Source organism: Anguilla anguilla, chromosome 18 (genome assembly GCF_013347855.1).
Source record: "Anguilla anguilla isolate fAngAng1 chromosome 18, fAngAng1.pri, whole genome shotgun sequence".
Classification (NCBI taxonomy): Eukaryota; Metazoa; Chordata; class Actinopteri; order Anguilliformes; family Anguillidae; genus Anguilla; species Anguilla anguilla.
Genome location: NC_049218.1, coordinates 21,578,137 through 21,600,778, shown reverse-complemented (window position 1 = coordinate 21,600,778; position 22,642 = coordinate 21,578,137). Strand labels below are relative to the sequence as shown.

At 45.2% G+C, this 22,642-nt stretch overlaps 2 protein-coding genes across 2 annotated transcripts; one reads left to right on the top strand and one right to left on the bottom strand.

Annotated features, from left to right (window-relative positions):
• Positions 1 to 1,684: 1,684 nt before the first annotated feature.
• si:ch211-63b16.4 (kinesin-II 85 kDa subunit) lies at positions 1,685 to 14,962 on the top strand. Its single transcript, XM_035400952.1, has 23 exons — positions 1,685 to 2,055; positions 2,623 to 2,741; positions 3,741 to 3,805; positions 4,299 to 4,382; positions 4,766 to 4,916; positions 5,368 to 5,441; positions 5,638 to 5,776; positions 5,886 to 5,982; positions 6,394 to 6,499; positions 6,595 to 6,618; positions 7,321 to 7,431; positions 8,778 to 8,857; positions 8,967 to 9,123; positions 9,489 to 9,566; positions 10,127 to 10,262; positions 10,422 to 10,666; positions 11,247 to 11,378; positions 11,933 to 12,259; positions 12,433 to 12,528; positions 12,696 to 12,743; positions 12,867 to 13,053; positions 13,532 to 13,661; positions 13,959 to 14,962. Exons 1-23 carry the CDS (start codon positions 2,021 to 2,023, stop codon positions 14,089 to 14,091), a joined length of 2,754 nt encoding a protein of 917 aa, XP_035256843.1. The 5' UTR covers positions 1,685 to 2,020; the 3' UTR covers positions 14,092 to 14,962.
• Positions 14,963 to 16,280: 1,318 nt separating this feature from the next.
• Positions 16,281 to 22,546, bottom strand: LOC118218382 (T-complex protein 1 subunit delta-like). Its single transcript, XM_035400997.1, has 13 exons — positions 22,289 to 22,546; positions 21,906 to 21,958; positions 21,738 to 21,827; positions 21,209 to 21,317; positions 20,491 to 20,755; positions 20,270 to 20,402; positions 19,937 to 20,076; positions 19,459 to 19,555; positions 19,222 to 19,332; positions 18,853 to 18,983; positions 18,265 to 18,499; positions 17,577 to 17,690; positions 16,281 to 16,677 (listed from the first exon to the last, which is right to left on the bottom strand). Exons 1-13 carry the CDS (start codon positions 22,392 to 22,394, stop codon positions 16,663 to 16,665), a joined length of 1,599 nt encoding a protein of 532 aa, XP_035256888.1. The 5' UTR covers positions 22,395 to 22,546; the 3' UTR covers positions 16,281 to 16,662.
• Positions 22,547 to 22,642: the final 96 nt, after the last annotated feature.

Genomic DNA, 22,642 nt, shown 5'->3' with positions numbered 1-22,642 from the left:
TAAATATACATTTTAGTAAATTGTACTTATTGACTCTGTGAATGTTAACTTAGAGCTAAGTTCAATTAACATGCCGTTGCTTTTTTGTGTGAATGCATATGTGTGAGGCTCCTTTAAGACAACTGTAGCGTGTGTGTGTGTGTGTGTGTGTGTTTGAGAGAGAGAGAGAGAGAGAGAGAGAGAGATATATATACCCATTGTGTGTTTGATTCTTCTTTGCCTTGGATAGATGACAACTACCTCCTCCACTCCCTCTGACACAGTATTCCCAACAGTAGAACATACTCTACTTCTCTCTAAAAATGTGCTAGTTACTCAGACATACGTGTGTGTGCGTGTGTGTGTGTGTGTGTGTGAGTGTGTGTGCTTCTGTGTCTGTTTTTCATTTTGTCATTTCATTTTTTTTATTTTTCGAATGACGGAGCCAAACAACTTTTATATTTGGAAAGAAATAATTTCTTAACTTGTGAAAATTTAATGTTCCTTTTTGTTTTCACAGTCTTGATAGGCTAGCAGTGTTCGCATTTGTCCCCGGTCTTTTCACTCAACTGAACAAACATGGTCTTTAAACACTGCCCACAGTAAGAGCAGGGTCGGTGTATGGCTTGTGAGAGTGCGCAGCAGGCTCTATGGGACAAGCATTCCGCACCATTAGTCACTGAAGCACAGCTGGCTGTGTCAGGATCAAACTGTCCACTGCGAACTTCAGAGGACTCATCCTGCGCAGCAGCCATAATTTAGCTTTAGACACATTACTGGGCTCTTTTTTAATCAACCTTCGCTTTTATTCTCTCTCTCTCTCTCTGTCTCTCTCTGTCTCTCTCTCAATTCAAAAATCTATCTCTCTCTCTGGGCGGGACAGAAGTCCTGTGTTTTATGAGCTTACATATTGCAGTCAAAGAGTCTTGTGCTGAAGGTTCAGTCATTGAGCCCCCAGCGTTAGCGCCCTCCACACCATCTGTTTAGAGAAAGACGTATCACACGGGAGAAAAGCAAAATGGGCAGTTTGATGCAGTGAGTTCTTTCCCCGGGGACCCCATAAAATAAACTGTACACACAGCTAGGGGATCAAAGAGCAAGGCTGGGTAGCTTTCAATGACCAGCATTCCTGTCTGACTCCAGGGCAACTGATCGTAAAAAATTTATATGGTGTTTGTGGCAAGGTGGTTTCAAGAACCACGGACATCAGCATATTCACTGCCTTTACAAATTTACATAAACCACATAAATTAGGGTTTGGGGATTTGATTACCACAGTATATTCCAACACGTTTAATTTAACTGCACCTGCTTTCCACTGAGATACTACCATTGCTTTAACCTACTTCACCTCTGAATATTCATTTCAAGGAGAAAGGGTAATGCTAATTTGAAAACCCTGTCATGCCTATAGATAAAAAGCAGATTTATAAACAGTTACTGAAGCCCTGACTTTGGTAGTTTTGAAAGAAAGGGGAACCGACCTTTTTCTATGTTTCAATATAATGGATCATTTCTGTGTGATTTTTTAAATACAAAAGAAATATATTGAAAAGAATGACTTAACCCTTGGCCGACTTTTAGTGTGTTTTTAGTCGTATCTAGTTAAAATGGTTAATAACAATGTGAGTCAGAGCTGTCGGCCGGAGCAGTGAGTCTGTGATGTGAGACGCGACCTCCCCAGGGTTAGCGCGCAGGTCATGGCAGAACGCAGGAGTGCGTGAAGAAGAATCTCTCCCAAGGATCTCGCTGCAAACTCAGATCGTTTGGCGGATAATGTATGTGCCAAAATTTGTTATTATCGCACTGTTGATGGTTTTATTTATTATTCTTAATTATGAATCTTAAAAAAGTCGTGTTAACAGCGAGGTAAATTGCGTTTTATTTATTTTCTTAACCAAAGGAAACAAATTCCCTCCTCTGACGACGTATGTATGTTAATTTAAATGAATGTTTAATAATAATTGTGAAAAAGGCGTTCAGTAGTTTCCACAAATATGCTAGGCTGAGTCTTCCGTAACAGTTATTTCAGAATACATCTATGGGCATGGATATTCACCATCATCATTTGCAACGGTGTGTATCAATTTCTAATATTATTCAGAATTTGCCAGTGTTTTCTTATACCAGCAATGGATTCTATTTTTTCTCCGATTGGTATATAGCATTTCTAAAATTATTTCATAGTGTAGCCTGTAAAATCAACAGGTGCTGGTTTTAATTGATGTGTCAGACAAAGGTGGTTACACTTTCAGTGTGGATTTTAAGCCCGGCTTTTCTCAATCACGTGATACCTCGGCATGGTTGAAGATGAAAATGTACTGTAGCGTAGTTTTTTTTTTTTTTTTAGCATGCTCATATAAGCGGTTAACCAGTGGGGTTGTTAGTCCTGATCAGTTCTAAATTTATAGAATTAGTCTATGATTAGGCTACTTCCTGAACATGTAGGCTACACTTTCTGACTTCCAGTAAATGCATTGTCCACTTAATGGTGCATAAAACAATTGTATGTACGCCCTATGTAACCCCTCCTGTTCTGCAACTTGTAATATTCTAACACATGGCTCATAATAATGAATGAAGGAACATTTTAAAATGGTTTATTTTTTACGAAAATGAATATTGTTCCTCTTGTGCTCACAGCAGAGGTGCAGAGGGAGATGAGCAGAAAGAGAGTAGCTGGAAAGAGAAGAGAACCCTCAGCAAGAGCTTTCGGGTTGTCATACGACTGCGCCCCCAAGAGCAGAGGGACCCCCAAGCAGGTGGCACGTCAGTCTACATTAAATTACAGTCCTGCCAGTTAGCAGACACCCATACCCAGAGCTACTTACACAACGTATTCTTACCAACGTTTTGCGTAGTATCCATTTGCACAGCTGGATGTATACTGAAGTGAATGGCTGGATGAATATACTGTTATCAACATGGCAGTGATCCCTGGGAGTCAAACCTGCAACCTTTAGTTTAGAAGGCCAGTTCCTTACCCATTGTATTACACTGCACTGTCTACTCTGTGTTCAGTAGCTCAACAAAGTGCTGTGGAAAGACCGTGCACATGTAGGATATCCTGGTTAGCACAGGACTGATTAAAAGAGGAACAAAATAGCCTTGCCATTGGAGGGCTGTCTGAAGTGTAGAGCTATTCTCTGCATTTACATAACTGCTGAATTACAACGCGGTGTGGTATTTACATTATGTCTTAGTAAAGTGAGATATCTGGGGGTGCCAGTCTTTTTGGGCATGGTCCGCCCCTCAGCTGTGAGTAGAGGCTGTTCCTCACCCTGAAATCCTGTCTCAGAGTTTCAGGAGCAAATTATGGCCCCTCCTCAGTATCTCTCTATCAGTTCAGAAAGTTAGAGAAACTTGAGCCAGTCCTTTATTGTCCTGATGATACAGTATGCCCATTTTATGCCAGAGGGCTATATATATGCGTAACTGCAATTCAGGATGTACAGTGTTTTTGGATATCTATAAAACATTAGCAAAAAAGATAATACAGGCACGTTCATGAGCTTATGCAGGTGAAGGACAGAAAACCACTGCAGAGAAGTGGAGGAGATTATGATACTTCTAACGTTGCTACCGAAACCCAGGGCCTTATTACTCACCACAAAAAGCACAATCGACATTTAAACCCACGCTAGGTCTTCTTCAGATCCCAGCGCAGAGCCGAATGTCTGTCACGTTGTTCTGTTTTTGGTGGGACTCTTATTTCCTCTTTCTTTGATAAAATGTCAGGCCATTTTCTCTCCTCTCTCTAGCAGACGAGACCAGAAGCTCCATAAAGGTTGAGGAGCCGAATCGGATTGTTGTTGACACAGGCCGGGTGAGTGCGTGACACTTGTCGGTGGCACTTACGTGATCAGGTGCGCTAATTGGTTGGGTTATCCAGGGACACACCCTCCCTCAGAATGACTGACATGTCATTAAAGTAAAAATGAAAGCATTCATAATTGGAAGGTGCTGGAATTGATTGATGTGATAATCCCTACCTTAATATATGACTCAGGATCAGGTATATTAACAAATACGAAAACATATTCAAGTTGCATCATGTGGGTGTACATAAAGGTTATGCATAATGCTTTGTGGCTGCATAAGGAAACCATGTCCTGAATTTACACTGCAAGACTGAATATGTGTCATTTTCTTGTGAACAGTGTTTCCTCTGCTCTGGGGAGGTTTTACCTTGCTTACTTTTTGGGGGTTCAGGCCTGGTTTTTGCCCATTTTTTCTTCTGTTACTCTGTAAAGAACATTTGTGACAGTGTCTCTGTAAAAAGCACTGCACAAATAAAACTGATTTGATTTTACCTGAAGGGCCACCAGCCGCACTCCTTGGATTTTGATGCGGTGTGGGGCGAGAACGCCACCCAGAAGGACGTCTACGAATCCACGGCCAAGGTAGCAACAGGCGGCACTCCTCTTTTATTCCAGTAGTACTACACCTCCTTACTGTGGGGCATCCATTTTCTTTTTTATTTAATCCATAAAACATGCGTGGGGCATATGATCTGCAGTTATAACTCATCAAGAAATGAGTCTCTGATTTTAAATGGTGAATTCACCCTAGAGATCTTATGTCACACAGACATAAGAGAGCACTTGATATAATGCCACACATAAATAAAATGTGATGTGCTTTGAAGTATAATAAATGCTGTATTCTTGCATACACCGATGGATACTGGCCATATCGATGACCGTTGATGATGCAGGCCTGCGTGTGTGGAACCTGTGCCGTGTCAGGTTGAGGCCGAAAGGTTCGTTGATGTTTCTTGTCTCAGCCTCTGGTGGAGGCTCTCCTGCAGGGCTACAATGGCTGCGTCATCACCTACGGGTCCCCTGGGAGCGGCAAGTCCTACACTCTGCTGGGTGGCAGCCTCGCTGGCAAACAGAGGGGCATTATCAGCAGAGCCGCAGAGGACATTTTCAACAGTAGGCCTTTCCATTCTCAATGCGTGCAATTGGGTTTCTGCTAGAGCCAAAATGGCGTCACGCTGTGAGGTTGTGATCTTTCTCTTGACTAGACAGCAGAGACATTTGGAACAAGACCAGAAATAACACAGTGGATCTGGACCTGGCCTGGTCTGGCATCACATAGATGAGGTTTCCTTCAATGATGAAAGTGATAAGCTCTATATTTGTGTCTATGAAGTGTTAATGCTCAGTCTTTATATTGTGGGTGGTCAGCTGTGTTCTTCAATTGCCAAAAGCAATGTGTGTGGAGGGCTAACTTTAAATGTTGGGAAAGACTCAGGATTTGGTGTCAAGTGCTTTTTTAAATCTGAAAGAGGAAGTTGTGCGTGCTTTTTAAAAGCATCATTACAATGTCAGTGAATGCAGCATTTTTCATAAACAAGATTTGACCTTTAATTTTCCCAACCAGCAATGGAGTCGCTGGACTGCAAGATCAGAGTCTCCTTCATTCATGTGGCAAATGAGAAGATTTATGATCTTTTGGTAAGCTCTTGCTTTTGCCTCAATAAACTCAAATACATTCATATATTTTTCCTAAGTATCATTTTTTCACTTTGAAAGAAACAGCAGCGCTGTGCAAGCACTGTAAGGCACCCAGAGCTCTGTAATTCTCTCTAAATGATCAGTTTGTATCCAGGGTAGTTTTCTGTCCCTGGTACATGGATTTCTTCTCCTGCAGGAAAGCCCACCAGCTGAGGTGAGTAGGATCCATGAGGGAGAGGAGATGGTGTTTGTGGAGGGGCTGAAGGAGGTGGAGGTGGGCTCTGCTCAGGACCTGCTGCAGCTCTACAGGCGTGGGGCAGCTAACAGACACTCAGGTGCGCAGCAGTCTGACCCCCCAGGCCTGAAAAACCTCACAAATCACTGTGCCTCTCACGCATGTTTCTCCGTGTCTCATATGCGCTTGTTTCTCCCTTTCGTATAAAGGGGGGTCAAAGGGTGAGTCTGCTAGCAAGGGCCACACTATTTTCAACATCATCACCATCAGCGCTAACCTCCCGGGAGGAGGCAACGGTAAAGGCCCGTGATTGCGCTCATCCGAGTCTCCTTGTATCTGTGTGCGCGCACGCATCCAAATGCACTGCGGTTCTCTGTCAGAGACAAACACGCCATTCGGAATGGTTAAGGCTTAAAGGCACAAGCTGAAAGACGGTAGGTCTGTTTGTTCCTGAAGTCTCGTATCTTTAGGGGGACCAGTTCAGGAACCCAACACTCACGGTGCTTTGATCACACCGGTTCACTTTGCTTCCAAAGCCACGTTGTCATGCTTTTTTAAACACAATACCGCCCATGCTACTGGCTTCAGACAATTATGCCAGTATATCTACTAGTGGCTGCTGATTTATCTGCATACTAAGAGCCCCAGGCCCCAGCTTTCAGTTTAAGTTTAGTTAACATGGCGAATACACAAGGTGACATGGCTGCATTATGTAAGGAAAATGAGTGTACTGTCTGTCCATTCATCTCTTAAATCAAACTCACCCTTCTGTGTATGTTTTTTAGTGACGGAGGGGCAAGGGACAGTCAGCAAGCTTACCCTGGTAAGGGGAGAATTTTTTATTATTGAAAGTACAATCTGAAAGGGATTTTTATACATTTTATATTTTTTATACATTTTAATGCTTTGTTTTCACAGGTGGATCTGGCTAGCTCAGGAAAAGTAAGTCTAGTGATTATCTTGGAATAAGCTTAGCTAACTGTTTATGTTCAACGAGGCTGATGTAATCTCATGTCTGACACCGCTTCTCTATTACAAACACTACAGAGTAAATCATTCATTAGATTTGTAATGGCCATTGGTTATGTGTGAGTAATCATGCTACAAGTTTCAGACAGCTCACACAAATTTCCCGGAGTGCTTCGTCGAAAGTGCAGGTGTGCCTTACCTTTGGCGTGCTGTCTGATGATTTCAGGATCTGGACATACTGTACACCAGGAGCCCCCAGACCGGGATCCAGGGGCTCCCGAGGGGGTTCAAGAATGAGTTCCTAAATAATACATTTAAACTTTTATAAAAAGAAATGTTGGTCTATTGTTATTCATATTTAGATGATTACATTTGTTATATTTGTATATAAATACATGTGTGATGTAGAGCCATGACATAGAATATAAATTTTGCTGTCCATGCAATGCGAAAGTTTGATTTTGGCTTCATAATAATTGGACACACTTCCTTATGCATGCATGGTACATTTTTAATGCATTGCAGCCTATAGTGGGTAAACAATTAACTGTTTTATAGAGGGGAGGGGTAATCCACCAGAGAGTGATTATTTCTCAGGACCTTGAGCTGAAAAATTCTGAGGCAGTCATTAAATAGAATGACGTGTCGCATCTGTGCTTTTTGATCATTGTGTAGGCACTCCCTTGCAGTAGTGCCCTCGTAGAGGGGAAAAGATCTTTCCACGCAACTCAGGAAAACCGCCAAGAAGCCAAGATACTCAAGCGGTCCCTCACAATATTTGGAAATGCAAGTGAATTTGAATTTTCTATACCCTTTCCCGTTAACCCTGGTGTATATCTATGGCCCCCTATGTCTTTTTGCCTTTCTTCTGTGAGATAAAATAAATACTGGAGTGTGCTGTTATACTCAATACTACTCAATACTATTATATAACATGTCACAGTAGGCTGTGCTACAGCTATTTATTCAGTTTAATTTATTTATTTTATGTCAGATCTATTAAAGGTAACGTTGCTTGAAAGTTTAAAAGTTTGGCTGGCAAGCAATTCCTGGTTTATTGAAACCATGTGTTGGACAAGACCATAGTGCACTTTTCTCATAGTTTTCTGGCATTGCTATGTCCATCCTTTCATCTCTGGAACATGACAGAAAATCACTTGGGCGTAAGCATGGGTTTCTTGTGTGTACTGAAACTTTCATCTGAACTGGGCTCAGACTCTTTGGACAGGTCACCGGTGGGCTACACCCCTGATATAGTCTGATTTCTGCAGCACCCTCCATCAGTTTGGAGGGGTGGAGACTCTGAAATGTGTGCAGCTACAGTATCATGCAGGCAGCCTACTGGCTACAATCAACAATGACACGGTCTGGATTCAACCATCCATTCTTAGGCACGTCACCGTGCCGAGGACTCGTGGTTTAGCTGGGATACGCTACGGTGCCGTTTCTAAGCATGTCTCTCATCTGGAAAGCCTGTCTGGTTCCACTCTGAGAAAATGACATGAGCGGAACACTGGACTGTACTGCCATGGCAACAGAGAGATAAGAAGGGGCCTATTCTGCCTTCAGAGGGTAGTGTCTGTCTGTTCTGAATGATCACAAATGTGTTCATTGTATGAACAGAGCTAAATTACCTTCCTGAGAGCACTTGGGAAAGGAGCGATGGTTAACATTACCTCGTCTATCACCGCATTGGACAGATATTACGGTTCCTTAGTGAGCTGGATAGAGAATCCGTATTTAGCAGGGCTATTTGGAGCCACAGAGCACAGACACTGAAGTGCCAATGCTGAACTGTTTAGCTTAATGAATGGCATCTGCGCTCTGTAAACAGCCAGAGAAAATTAATATAAAGGAATTATCAGTGAGCAGGGAAGATACAAACAGAAGCTAAACTTACTTCAATAAAACAAACGGTGACATTTTGGGTTGCACAAAAACATTTTCACTGTCCACACTTTATTACAGGGTACAATGCACTTATTTTAAATGCTAATTTATATAGTGGCCAAGGTTATCTGGGCTGAGTATTAATTAACTGATAGCTATCTTCAGTTGTTTTTTTTGTGAATCAGATCTACGATTTTAGGGAAAGATTCCAGATTTTTGAGAGAACCTATTTGTAATTTCAGGTGATTTTTGCCCTTAGCAGCAGTGCCTGTCAGCATGTACCATATCGAGAGTCCAAGCTGACAAGGATTTTGAGGGACTGGTAAGCACCTCCAGCTATATGTATGCTCTCATTTTTAATGCATTCGTTTATATTGTAGTCTTTTCTGGGAGTATTGACCTGTGAACAAAACTGGCTCCATGTCATCCAGTTTAGGGGGAAACTGCCAGACCTGTCTGATCGTGGCGGTGTCGTCCAACCTGATGTCCGTCACAGAGACGCTCAGCAGCCTCCAGTTTGCCTGCCGAGCCATGGCCATTCCCAGCCGCGCGGTGCGCGCCTCCCAGCTCCGCTGCTCACCTGTGCAGGTACGGCACTGCCACGCCCAGTCCTCACCTGTGCAGGTACGACACTGCCACGCCCAGTCCTCACCTGTGCAGGTACGACACTGCCACGCCCAGTCCTCACCTGTGCAGGTACGACACTGCCACGCCCGGTCCTCACCTGTGCAGGTACGACACTGCCACGCCCAGTCCTCACCTGTGCAGGTATGACACTGCCACGCCCGGTCCTCACCTGTGCAGGTACGACACTGCCACGCCCAGTCCCCAGTCTCAGCTGTGATCCCAGAGGGCATTCTTATGTCTGAAAGAAGAGCAGTAGTGGGGCATGATTTGTGAAATCAGTGCATATTTAAAATTTCTCTGTTTTCTTTCTATGTCGCTCTGCTCAGATGCAGAGTGTGAAGGAAAAGGCCAGAGCCAGCCCAGGCAGACACTCTGTGCAGCTGCCGTGTGCCCCTGACACAAGGGTACGGAAATGCCGGCCCTCAACTCTGAAGCAGCACTTTCCTGTGGGAGTGAAACGATTGAGCAGCTCAGTTTGTGTTCTGCATGGTGTCTGTGTTGTGTATACTCATACTGCATATACTCATCAAAGTTAACACTTAACACTTAAACTTTAGAGGCGTATTGTATATTTTATGTGGTGATGGATTATTGTGGCTCATATTCCCATTTCCCTAAGTCCCTCAGGAGCCTTAGCTGTTTGTCTCTGTTTGAAATGAACTATGATATATGTAAATATGCAATATTACAAAAATAGACTGATTTGCTGTACAAAAATATGAATTCATACAAGGTAATATAATTTTTTTAGGTTTATAAATATTGAAATGCCTTGTAAGCATACAGTATCACATTGCTTTTGCTTTCAGTTTCAAATGTATGGCAACTCCTAAAAAATACATGAATTAGTTGTGAATGTGTCAATCCCAGAAGTCCACAGAATCCTTAATGGAGGTAAGGGCATGAATGCACAGTGTGTTCTGGTGGGGCGATTCATTCTGGATCTGGGTCTGTTGACCTGCAGGGTGTCCAGTCCCAGACCAGCCTGCCCCCCATCCAGCCCGGCCCAGCACAGAGCTCTGCGCCCTGGCAGAGGCCGGCGGAGGAGGGGGACCAGCGGGCCTTCCTGCCGCAGTTGGACAGGCCAGGGCCGGGGGAGGGTGGGGCCCGCTCTGTGAAGCCTGGGAGGGGGGCGCGGCCCTCTGAGGAGAGGGGGGGCGTCTGGTCCCGGTCCAGCAGCTTGGCGGGGCCTCAGGCTCCGCCCTCCCCTCGCGTCTCTGCGGACCGGCTGCCCCACCCCCTCGTGCCCGCCGCGCCCGCCCCCGCCCCCGCCGCCCCCGTGGCGCTGGAGTGCCCCAACTGCAAGCGGGAGAGGAAGATCAGGGAGGAGTACGACAAGTACATCATCCAGGCCCGGAGAGAGAGGGACAGCCTGAGCCAGCGCGTGGGCCAGCTGGAGGCCGAGCTCCTGCAGAGGGGGGGCGAGGGGAGGGAGGCCGGCTGCCCCGCCGTTCCGTCCGCCGCGAGAACCAGAGCGGCAGCACAGGCGGCCCCCGGACCCCAGGTGACACGGCCTCCCGTAGCCGGGGGCAACAGTGGCAGTGAAGGGGTTCATAGGGTCATGATGGTCTGTAAAGGTGTGTAGGGCGTACTGTAGGGGCAGATTCAGACTTAAGATGGCGAAGGGTGCACAGAAAATGTAAGTCACATGTCGCTGTAATGAGGACACTACTTTAGGTTAATGATACGCTTAGATATTTAAGGACATTTAAGACTCACATTTGTTTTTCAGAACAAACTCTGCTTATTAGTACCAGAAATGAGCTTTGATTTAAATACTGCAACGGGAGCATTTTTTTATGAATATGGGCCATGTTTGAGAGTGATTTTAAATGACTTACGGTTTCTTTAAAAGAAGTATAAAGCATGTAACATGCAGACCTCATTTGAAAGCTTGAGATTGATCTGCTCCACATTAGCCTCTGGCACCAATCAAAACTTCGGCCTTTGTGCCCAAATGAGTTGGGAGAGCTAAGATTGTGTTAGTCTGCTTTTTCACGTTCTTTCATGTTCTTTTTTGCCTAATATGGTCACTGGCAGTGTATTTATTGTCCAGCGTGTTGACGGCCTAACTTCCTGTGCAGGGTGAGGGTTCGGACAGTGCCGTGTGTGGGCGGAGAGCAGCAGAGAGGCAGAGGAGGATGACGAAGAGCACAGGCAGCCAAACTGAGCTGGCTCCCCCAGAAGAGGAAAACGATCGCCTGAAGGAGCAGATTGTGAGTGTCACGCAGATGAATGTGGGTTTCTTCACCTTCATTCGTTTAGGCACTTGGGCTCCTTCTCAGCATGTCATTGTGGTTCTTAGAGGGTTTGGACTAAAATCAAGTAAAAACCTCAATGGACAAAAGGAATGTCAGCTGTTTTTATACAACTTTTTATTTTACATGTTCTTAATTTTCTCCAAATTTGGAACACAGAGACGCAATTGTAGGCTTATGGCTACAATAGCCTCCATGGCATCAGTTCAGGAGAGTGCAGGCGAGCACGCAGACTCAGACGATAAGACAGGAAATATCCGTGGGTGGCCAGTTATGCATCGCCCTGAGGGACTGTCACGGTCAGGATTCCATTCAAGGCTGTGGGGCACACCATTGCAATAACGACTGCTACTTTAGCCCGGTCATGCTACCCCGGAGGTGGCCATCAGTCATTTGGCAATTCAACGAGGAAACACTTAGACGTCAAGTCACGTCATCAGCTGGTTCCAGTAGCTGGGCCCTGAAGCTTGCTGGTGCTGTCCGTCAGGCTGTGGTCTCTCCCCGGCCTGCAGGAGAGCTTGCGGAGGGAGGCGGAGGCTCTCCGGGGGCAGCTGGAGGATCGCTGGGGGAAGGAGCGGGCCCTGGAGAGGGGCGGGGCGGCCCGAGAGGCCGAGGAGCTGAGCACCCAGCTGGACCGAGGCAGGGAGAAGGACAGACAGCAGCTCCGCCTCCTGCAGAAACAGAAGGTACGTGGGGAAACGGAGAGGAGGACCAGCGGCCGAACCGCACCCGAGACGCCGTCAGCCCTCCCAATTGAGACCGTCCCTGGGAAACGCCAGAGCTGGCCACAGTCCTCTGGCGCGGCCTGGATTCTATACCAGACTGCGGGCCCAGCCACACCCTAGAAAAGTGCCTTAAGAGGATGAGCCGTCCAGCTGTCTTTGCCTTACCTTATATGCACACTTCAGTATGTTGCAATTTGCTCTGGATAAAAGCATCTGCTAGATGAGCGAATGTAAGAAGACAGCCAGGCGTGTAGCCGGTCTTACTGGTTGTCGGTTTCATTTTCCAGGAGAACCTGATGTCGGAGCTGCAAGATTCCAAAGCGGAGCATGACCGCTTTAAAGAGGATGTTGTTCTCACTGTGACTGGCTTGCAAAAACAGAAGGTACAAGCAAGCGTGGTAAAACACGTCTTAAAAACAGAGATCTCCCACGAGCAGCAGAATGTATGATTCTGTATTTGGTGAATTTGGTGAATTTCCAGTTGTAAAGTTCATTCAGACCACATGACTGGCTTTTTTCAAACAATGTGATTTTGATGTTTCCTTCACAGAAGGAATTGTTGTCTGAAATAGAGGAAACAAAAATATTTTGCGATAAGGTAAGCCATTTTGAGTGACGCTTCAAGTTGTTTATTATGACTATTGAAAAGGGTGTTGATAGCAATAACAGCTTAACAGTCAGGTGCACATACCCCCCCCCCCTCCCCTCCCACCCACCGCAGATCAGGGCTGAGAATGCAAGTCTGAGGGAACAGGTGGAGGCTCTCCTGGCGGAGCTGAGATCCAGGCCCCGCCCAGATGCCCACGCCCGCCCATCGGCCCCTCACGTCCACACGGTCACCACGAACACGGAGATGCTGGTGGTCTCGCACCACGTCTCCCAGCAGTGCGCCACGGGCGCTGGAACAGGCAGGTCTCCATCGCTCTCAGAACAACAGCTGCTCAGTTCTGTCCCGAACTCAATCGCTTTCAATTACCAGTAGTGATTGTTACATCAGCATTACAACGTTCAGTTAAGAACATTCTAATCTCATATTTGTGGTCTTATACCTTGAAGAGTAAATATTTGACCATAGTACCACTCGCTGTGGTCCATATAAATATAGAGCTTGTAACTCTAGAGCTTGGGAGGTTGCAGGTTTGAATCACAGGTGGGGGCACTGCGAATTGTGCGATATTCACTACATTGTACTGAAATGAACAGTGTTCAGCAGTGCCCCTACTTAACCAGAATTGCTTCTGGAGAAATAGGTAATATTTTAAATATGTAACCTGAGTAAGAAGTATGCTTGGCATGCATGAAAGCTGAAAGTATGGAGGTTTGTGTACTGATATCAAATGAACATTATGTGTTTACATTTGTTTTTGGTTTTTTTTTTTCTTTTAGAAGGCGGATGCTTCTTCACTGGCTGTACCGGTTTCCCGAGCTCCAGTTTTCCTGGAAAGCAACCCGAGTATTCCACAATGAAAGACATTGATGACAGCCTGCCCAAAATGAAAGACATATTTAAGCAGCTGTGAGCTATGCATGAATACTCAAGCTCAAGAATTTTTACTTTGTTTTCATCTATTATTCAAAGCTATCAGGGCAGGATGGGTGACTGTGAACTGGGCTTGCAATGCATGGGGTTGCCAGTTCAGGTCCTAATTGGGGCACTGCCATTGACTCTCGTGAGCGAGTTCCTTGAATAACTGCAATAAGCATCCAGGTGTATGAAGGATTGTAAGCCAGCCTGGATGAATGGCCACAGTAAACATCCGCAGTAAATGCTCCTGTTAAATGAGTGAATGCTGATCTTGTTCGTGTCCCGCAGAAAGAGAGAGCACGGTCTGCTGCTGGACGTGATGCTGGTCCTGTACAGGCGGGGCTGGTTTGCGGAGGACGCCGTTCCGTACGTCAGGAGGACCCTGAGGAAGTGCGGGATGAGACTGAAGGACATGGACTGAGCGACCGAGCGCGTGCTCTCCTCTTATCCAACGAGCAGCGAGAGCATCCACGCTCACAGACACGCGCTAGCACGGTCATATCAGAGAGAGGCTACACCACGTAGGGACAGGCCCTAAACATGCTTTATACATGTTAAAAACTGATTATGGAAAAAATAGGACCGACAGTATTTATGTCTTCAAATGTATTTTTTAAATGTTTTTTTTTTGTTTATTTCTCAGAAAAGTTTTGGGTTCACATATTTAGCCATTGAGAGACATTTGTCTTCTAAATTCATCATTTTGGCCAAATCTGTTGGTATACATAAATGTTAACAGGGGCATTGTTTCGCTGGTTAAGTAATTGCCGACTACACTGTAGTTGTGTATGTATTTGTAGGGTATCTGCATTTCTTGAAGTGGATAAGTCTGTCAAAACCTGATAAACCTGTAACTAACTGCCATGCATGACCTGACCATGCCTTTCCTCAATATCAATGGACTAATTTATAAAGAGGACCCATAACTTTGTTTATGTGAGAAAAATGCTGCTGATAAACTGCTGTCTCTGCTCCTCATAAGTGGTGGAAGGTGCTGCATTAAGCTGGTGCCAGTCACGGTCAAGCCTGAATTTGTGCTGGCTGATCTCATGCAGGAGGCAGCTGCCAGTTCTTTGGCAAGTTGTAGCTCTGCACAGCTCTCCTGTGCCTGTTCTCCCAGCAGACAGCGCCCTCTGTTGGCCATTAGGGCTGGGCGATATGGATTAAATATCATGATAGTTTTGACCAAATACCTCGATATCGATATTGTGATGATATTGTGGGGATGACCATTGGTACTTTCACAAAATTACACAGTGAGATTTTTGATAAATAATTATCAGTAATGCCTATGTAATAACTAAGTGGGTAAAGGCAAATAGAACAGCTAGAAAAGTTCAGAAAATGACATCACTTTACTGTAATACTGCCTTTAAAACCAGGAAAAGACAACACTTATGCCATATCACAATATACAAAATCCCAGTCGATATGTAGTCTCATATCACGATATCGATATATTGCCCATGTTGGGAAGAGGAAGCCCCTGGGCTCACAGACCCCTTCTCACTTGTGTCCGTTTAAATCAAAACAAAACAGTGGCAACAAAGAGAGAAATTTTTAATAAACAGAAATAAATGATATTTCACGAACACTGCACACACAAACTGTGTGTCCGTTTAACCTTGGGGTCCAGTGTGCTGTCCCCCTGGTCTGAATCCTACAATTTAAACAGAGTTCCAAGCATCATGGACTTTGCATTAGGATTTTAAAAATTTACTTCAAATTAGTTTTTTTGTTTTTTTTCCCCTCTTCATTTGGAGGCTGCAAAATGCAGGCTAGGGCGTACGACTGCACTCTGGCTCAGTAAACACACTCTTCCACTTTGTTTCGGCCTGTTGTCACCAGGATGACAATGCACTTACAAGCTGCTTCTGCTGCCTGTTTCCATGGGAACACATTCTTTTTTAGAAATGGTGCATAAGGGCCAAATATTCCATGCACCATTTGTTAAATAATGTATGAATAAGACGCACTGTGGAAATAAATCTGGCGACTTTTCATAAACATGTACAGAAGCCATTACTAATTACTACATTACTTATTCTGTCACTAGTGGGTGGCACCGCTGACACTGTCCAGATGCAGACCTGAGCACAGTATTTTTTGGATATGAATATTTTCATTTCTACTTAATGTTCACAACTTGCGCACTGTGTGGTTTCACAGGTGCTCGTCCATGTTGAGTGAAATGCAATGCAATGGGGGATTAGCGATTGCAATTAGCGAATGAACCAGGTTGTGCTATGAGTGGTGGACAAAAATTTCCACCAAAATGAAGAAAAAAATGTAGTAAATAAAAATCACTCAAATGGAGCACTCTCCATTGTGGTCAGACACGTGTACATTCTCTATGCCGACCACATCAGACCACAACTGTGCGTTTAGAAGGCCTCTGTCGTGGGTGGACAAAGGAAGAAAACCAAATCAGACATGGCTAATTTGGCTGTATGCGTTAATTTACATCAGCCACATTGTGCATTCAGACAGTAAGTGTAATAGCGCAATTACCTAAAATCCCTACAATGATGCCAGCCACAAAAGCACACATTAGGAAAGAGAGGGTAGAGTCAGTTATGACATCGAGTAAAAATGATGCATCAGTCAGAATTCTTAATCATTCTTTTTATTAATGGACTGCCATCTCCAACGGAAACACAATCCCCTCAACCACTCGCACACAGAACAGAAGACTGGACTCCAATCTTAAACTGACCAGCGGAAACGGTCACAGTTTTTAAATGAAGAGCTTCAGGTAAATCATTTCAAAGGCCATATCTTGCGAAAAAAAAAAAAAGCCAGGAATTTCACAAGAGTGACAGCCAGAGTGCAACTGAAGCAGAAACACAGAACGGTTGCAGCAAACGAGGGCGAGTGCTCCCAGTTCACTCAGAGCACACTAAACAGCTCAACTACGCCCACAGCATCTCAGTGCTCCGTCCAACAAGCACAATCCCATGATGCTCTTGGAAGTCCACATCACCGGCTTTCCTTATCGAGTGTTCACCTACAATGGGAAAAAGGCACTACAGTCAGAAGCCAAAACTGTTGCCTCACACACAATTCATTGCAATTCTCAGCCAGAAACTGAAATTTTATTGCTTTTGGGTTAAGTGCACTTCACAGGCATGTTAGAGAGGCCTGGCTTCAGACTAAATAGCACATACTAAATAGGAAATCTCAGTTTACACCCTCTTATAGCCTTCTGCAGAATCTCTCCAATTAGGTTCTTCCAAGCAGGAATGTAACAAAGACATGCTACTTTCCCCCCCCACAAAGGAACCTACTGAGTAATTGGTTATAAAAGCCCAGTTTATACACCTGTATCTTAATGTAACACTGCATCATTTACCAACCCATAACAACTTTCTGCTATTGGAAGAATTTATTTTTAAAAATGGCAGTTTTTTTTTAATAGTACCATTTACCCCCATACTTCAGAACATACTAAACATGCATTAGGAAGATGTAGGTACAATGGCCGGTTCAATAATTATTATAATATTCTACAATATTACTGCATTTGGTTAAGAAAATGGCAGAAATGGCCACATTAATTGCATGTTTCTCAAAAATGATTTGCATGAAATATTCCTCCATAGGATATTTTTGTGGAAAATAAAGAAAATCCGAGATAAGGGAATTTGTCCAAAATCACACGGTATGCCCCCCAACTCCTCATCACTTGCACGTGCCATGTGAATCTTGCTCTGGCAACCTTACAAACTGCACAGGTTAAGTGTACATGCAAAATACACATACAATACGGTAAGAGGAAGAGCAAAGATTGATAACTCGCATGGGACGACTCCTGGATCTGCTTTTGTGTCTACGGCAACCCACAAAGAAACGATACCCTGCCTCTTCCCCCAAAACACATTCTTGTGCAAAGGAGCGGTCCCCTACCACATCGTCGATCTTGAGGATGCTGCGCACGGTCTCAGTGGCCAGCGTCAGGGCACTGACAGACACTAGGAGAGGCTGAACCACAAGCTCCTCCAGGATGTTGGAAATTCCACCCTGAAGGGGGTTTAAAAATAAAAAAAAATTTTAAAAACCCACACACATTCAAACTAGTACAGTGATTCACTTGCCTATACCACCAGTTCAAGCACATTCAAATTTCTTTGTAGGTCCCAATCTCACAAATTGAAGAATCTAGAACAGTTCTACAGTGGACTGCATCACTGCCAAGCTGTGCCAGTGGTCAAAAAAAATAATAATAAAAAAAATAAATAAAATAATATATATCTAATGAAATATAACCATGAATACGAGTCCTGTCCCAGAACCAACTCTTCCAGCCCAATCCAAAACTATTTTCAGTAAAACGCAGATTCTGATCTAGTATCCATTTCCAAAGCCATCATTTGCATTAAAAAGCAGAGTAAGCCCCCATGATCTCAAAAGTGTTTTTTTTATTTTTTCTTAAATTCTGAAAATCAACTCTTGTAAAAATGTTTAGAATTTTCAGGAACTTCAAAGTCCTGTGTTTTCTCTTTGTTTTCTCAGAGAGTGGGAACCTTGGTAGTACCAACAGTCAAAACAAGGAGAGCCTGACAGGAACACGCAATAAGCCCCCCGCCCCTCCAACCTTGCGGACGTTGATCCCAGCGGTCTTCTCCCCCTGGGCGTGTCTGTTGCGGAGCTCGGTGAGCGTACAGATGGGGTTCAGGCCGCCGTTCTCCGCCAGCGTGGAGGGCACCACCTCCATCGCGTCGGCGAAGCCCCGGATGCAGTACGCCTCCACGCCCCCCAGAGTGCGCGCGTACTCGGCCAGCCGCACCGCCAGCTCGATCTCAGGGGCACCGCCGCCCGCGATCAGGGCCCTGATTGGTCAGGAAAGGTGGGAGAACGATGATGTCAGTGAACACGCTCCACACAGGACTCTGACTTGTGCAATGTCAACTCACTGGATATCACATGATCAGTCACACTTCACACAATGCAAGTGCTCCGTCAAGCCATCACGAAGCATGTGAAATGCCTTTATCATTCATGTCCCATCTATATGCCATGGACAATTTCTCCAAGATAGATTCCAAAAATGACAGGAAAGGGGAGGGAAAATTGGAAGCGGGGGGGTATGTAACAGGATGAGCCCAGTGCTCCACTTTTGAGCCTTCTGAAGAGCCACATCTCAGAGCCGCTTCTCTCACTGCTAGATCTCCGCTGACGTTACCTTTTCTTCACCAAACAGCGGATAACGCAGAGGGCGTCGTGTATGGAGCGCTCCACCTCCTCGATCACCAGCTTGTTGGAGCCGCGCACCACTATAGTTACTGTCCTACCAGGAGTGGAACAGCCCGTCACCTGCAAAAGCAGTCATTTACTTAAAAAATAAATAAATAAATACACAGTCTAGAGCTTAAGGGAAAGCAGACTTTCATTTCCAACTGGCAACAAACAAGTGATCAATGTGTTACTAATCATTTCCCTACAGAAACTGAATGCATTTGAAAATATATATGTAGATATGCATCTAACCAGTCATTAGCATCAAAGCATAAAAGGTTGAATTATTTAAGACCTGGCATAATCGACTCGTTACCTTGATAAACTTGCCAGATCCATCCAGGTTAACTTCCTCAACCAGCTCTGCAGTTCCCAGCATCTCCGGGGTGAACTGGTCAATGTGGGCGATGGGCTTCGTGCCGATCGTCTGCGCGACAAACAAGAGATGAGCTCCACGCCCACATCTCGCCTCCTTACCCCGCATCGCTCTTGCGCCGCTCTAGAAACGGAGGAGACGTCGGGACGGCCCACCAAAGGCGCACAGCCTCGTTACCTTGCAGATGAACTCGATGTCCTCCCGCTCGATCTCCTTGATGACCATGATCTTCATCTTGGTTAAGAAGTGCAGGGCCAGGTCACTCAGCGCATCTCTGGGGAAAACACGGCCGGTCGTTACGATCGGTCTTCCTGCCGACTGTGGCCAAGAGACATCGGACGCTCCCAAATTCCAAATTAGGTTTACACAGCCTCAAAGAAAATGGATGCCGGAAAAGGGGACACAAGTACCAACTTCTGAGAGAGAATGAGTCATAGCCATCAGCCTATTAATCTGGACAGAACACACATGGTCGTCACCTCTGAATGATCTCATGGACAGGTCAGGACAGGACAGGCCTAGACATGTAACATCTTGATTTGTAACCGAAATCAACAACCTATATTTAAGAAAAAAAAAAAAAAAAAAGCTGCTCGAGCTGAAAGCAGAGCAGGGCATGGGCGGGGCCATCATTGGGGGCGGGGTTACAGCTGACCTGAGGATGGATTTCTGTATCAGCAGCACGTTGCACCCGGACTTCTTGACCTGTTTGACCAGGCCGAGGATGTACGCTCGCTCCTCGCGCAGCACTCGGTCCATCTGTGCATAGTCCGACACCACGATCTGGTTGTCCATCTGTCCAGGAGGCAGGAGAAGCACCAACATCAGCCCACAGATGCCAGGGGGTGACGGACAGAAAACAGAACCAGCGTATCACCATGACACAAAGGTTGTCAAATTGGTAGAAGTCTGCCGTTTGCCCAACCGCTAGAACAGTTAGTTCTGACGTGGTGCATTATTCACAAGCAAGCCATCTCTGCCCACTTACGTCAGTCTTGGGTGGGGACAGGCAGAACTGGATGAGGCCAATCTTGGCCTTCTCCACCCGAGATGTGCCCGAGTTCACCAACTTCTGCGTCAGCACCAGCCCGTCCACCAGCTCACAGTCATCGATGGTCCCTCTGGAAGGAAGAGCGCAGTTTATTAGACGCCGTCTGTGTTCCGGAACCCGGGCGGAAAGGCCAATCGCGAAACGCCGCTGCCGCTCACCCGAGCTTCTTGACGATCCTGATGTCCCTCAGGTCGACGCCGGTGGCGGTGGCGGGGTCGATGACCTTCATGACCGCGTCCACGCTCATGGGCGCCAGCAGGCTGGAGTACTGAGACACCACTTTGGAGGAGAGCGAGGTGGTGGCGCTGTTGAGCAGGGTCTGCCGGTCGCTCAGGTCAACCGGGTGGCTCATGCCAATCAGCACCTCCACTCCCTTGTCCACTGCCTTCTGGAATGACTCTGAGATGACGGTGGGGTGAATACCTGACAGAATAAAGAAAACGAGGGGAAAAAACTATGCTCAGGTAAATATAAACTGGCCCACAACACTTTACCAATTAAATCAGTGAAATAAAATTAAGCATGCAATGTTTTTAGAACAGGAAAAAGAAAATTACATTAACAAAATACAGATTTGGCTTTGTGAAAACAGACATCAGAACTGTGTGTGTGTGTGAGAGAGAGAGAACTTCTAATATTTGATAATATTGTACCTTGTAGTTTGATTCATGTCAAGTGTCCATATAATTGTAAAAGCATTATGACTTAATACTACGATAGACTGGCGACCTGTCCAGGGTGTATTCCTGCATCTCGCCCAATGCACGCTGGGACAGGCTCCAGCACCCGCCGCAACCCTGCTCAGGATAAGCAGGTATAATGGATGGATGGATGGATGGATATGACTTAATACAACCCAATTGTTACTAGTGCTACCTTTCTGGAGCAGCCTGGAGCAGGCATCCAGGAGAGCCCCTGCTATCACCACCACAGAGGTCGTGCCATCCCCAGCCTCAATGTCTTGAGCTTTGGCCAGTTCCACCAGCTGTGAAGCATAAGGTAATGGGGATTTAATGAAAATGGCTGGCACTAAAGCACTAGAACAGTTCACCATAAAGGGAAAGTCCCCAACACCTACCATCAATTGGGCACATGATGCAAGCAATACATTTTATACACTCCCACCCCCCACCACCACTTTCTAAATGTTAGGCAAGCTATGACAGAAAATGTTTGCACCTCTGGCTTGATATAAAAGGGTGCAAAATCTTGAAGAGGCTAATGTAAGGTGTATTGCTTAGTTTATTACATAGTATATATTTGTACACTATTATATGCCCAGAAATTAATTTGAGTGCTAGTTAACGCAAGTAATGAAAATAAAGGCATTGTTCGTCCACCCTGACAGACAAAAATGAAACACTGCGTGCTCAGACACAAATGCAAACTCATGACACCGACCCACCATTTTAGCAGCTGGGTGCAAGACCTGCATCTGCTTGAGGATGGTGGCTCCGTCGTTGGTAATGGTGACATCACCTTTCCCATCCTGTATCTGCAACGACAATCACCCATAATCGGCACACTTCAAGACGCAGTTAATTATACTTCTCAAATCGGAGACGCAGCTCACCATTTTGTCCATGCCTTTTGGACCGAGGCTGGTTCTGATAGCGTCGGCAACAGCTGTACAAAAAGGAGACGACGTTAGCTCTGTAGGCCCATGAGTTTTGCAAATCACTGCGTGTTTTACTTTTAGGTGATAATTAGTCATATGAACGGTTGAATTAATAAAAGTACAATATCGTATGCCCATTTTCTCCAAATTCACACTCGTTTTTTGAAAGGAGGCGGCTTTCTGTCCATCTCAAACTTGTATTATGAATCTTCGTTTGCAATTTAAGGAATACAGTGTCAACTACTTCCTCAACTCTAGTTACTTAAACCAACTGAATTTAAAAAAAATCCAAGCAAGTTTGTTTATCGGTTGCACGAAAACTTTGGCATATAGCCTACCTTTCGCGGCAGAAATGTTGCTATAACGAATCTGGGCCGGTTTGTCTCGATCAACGTATGCACTTCCATTTCTCCTGCCCGCCAGTTTTGGAGCTAGGTTCGACATTTATTTAAAGATACAGTAATTCAGCTAGTTATGCAGATATTATGTATTGTCTTTCCAAGTGGAATGCAGCTCTCCGTTCACTACTGCAAGACAGCCCGTTTCTGCTCTCACCAGACAGCTTCCCCACACCCACCTGATCAGAGAGCACGTAAAAAGCAGTGTCGAGAGTGACAACTTGCTATTTTTTTCTGTCCGCAGGAATAACAACGTTCTGAGAAGTCATTCTTTACCGAGTCGTAGCCAACATC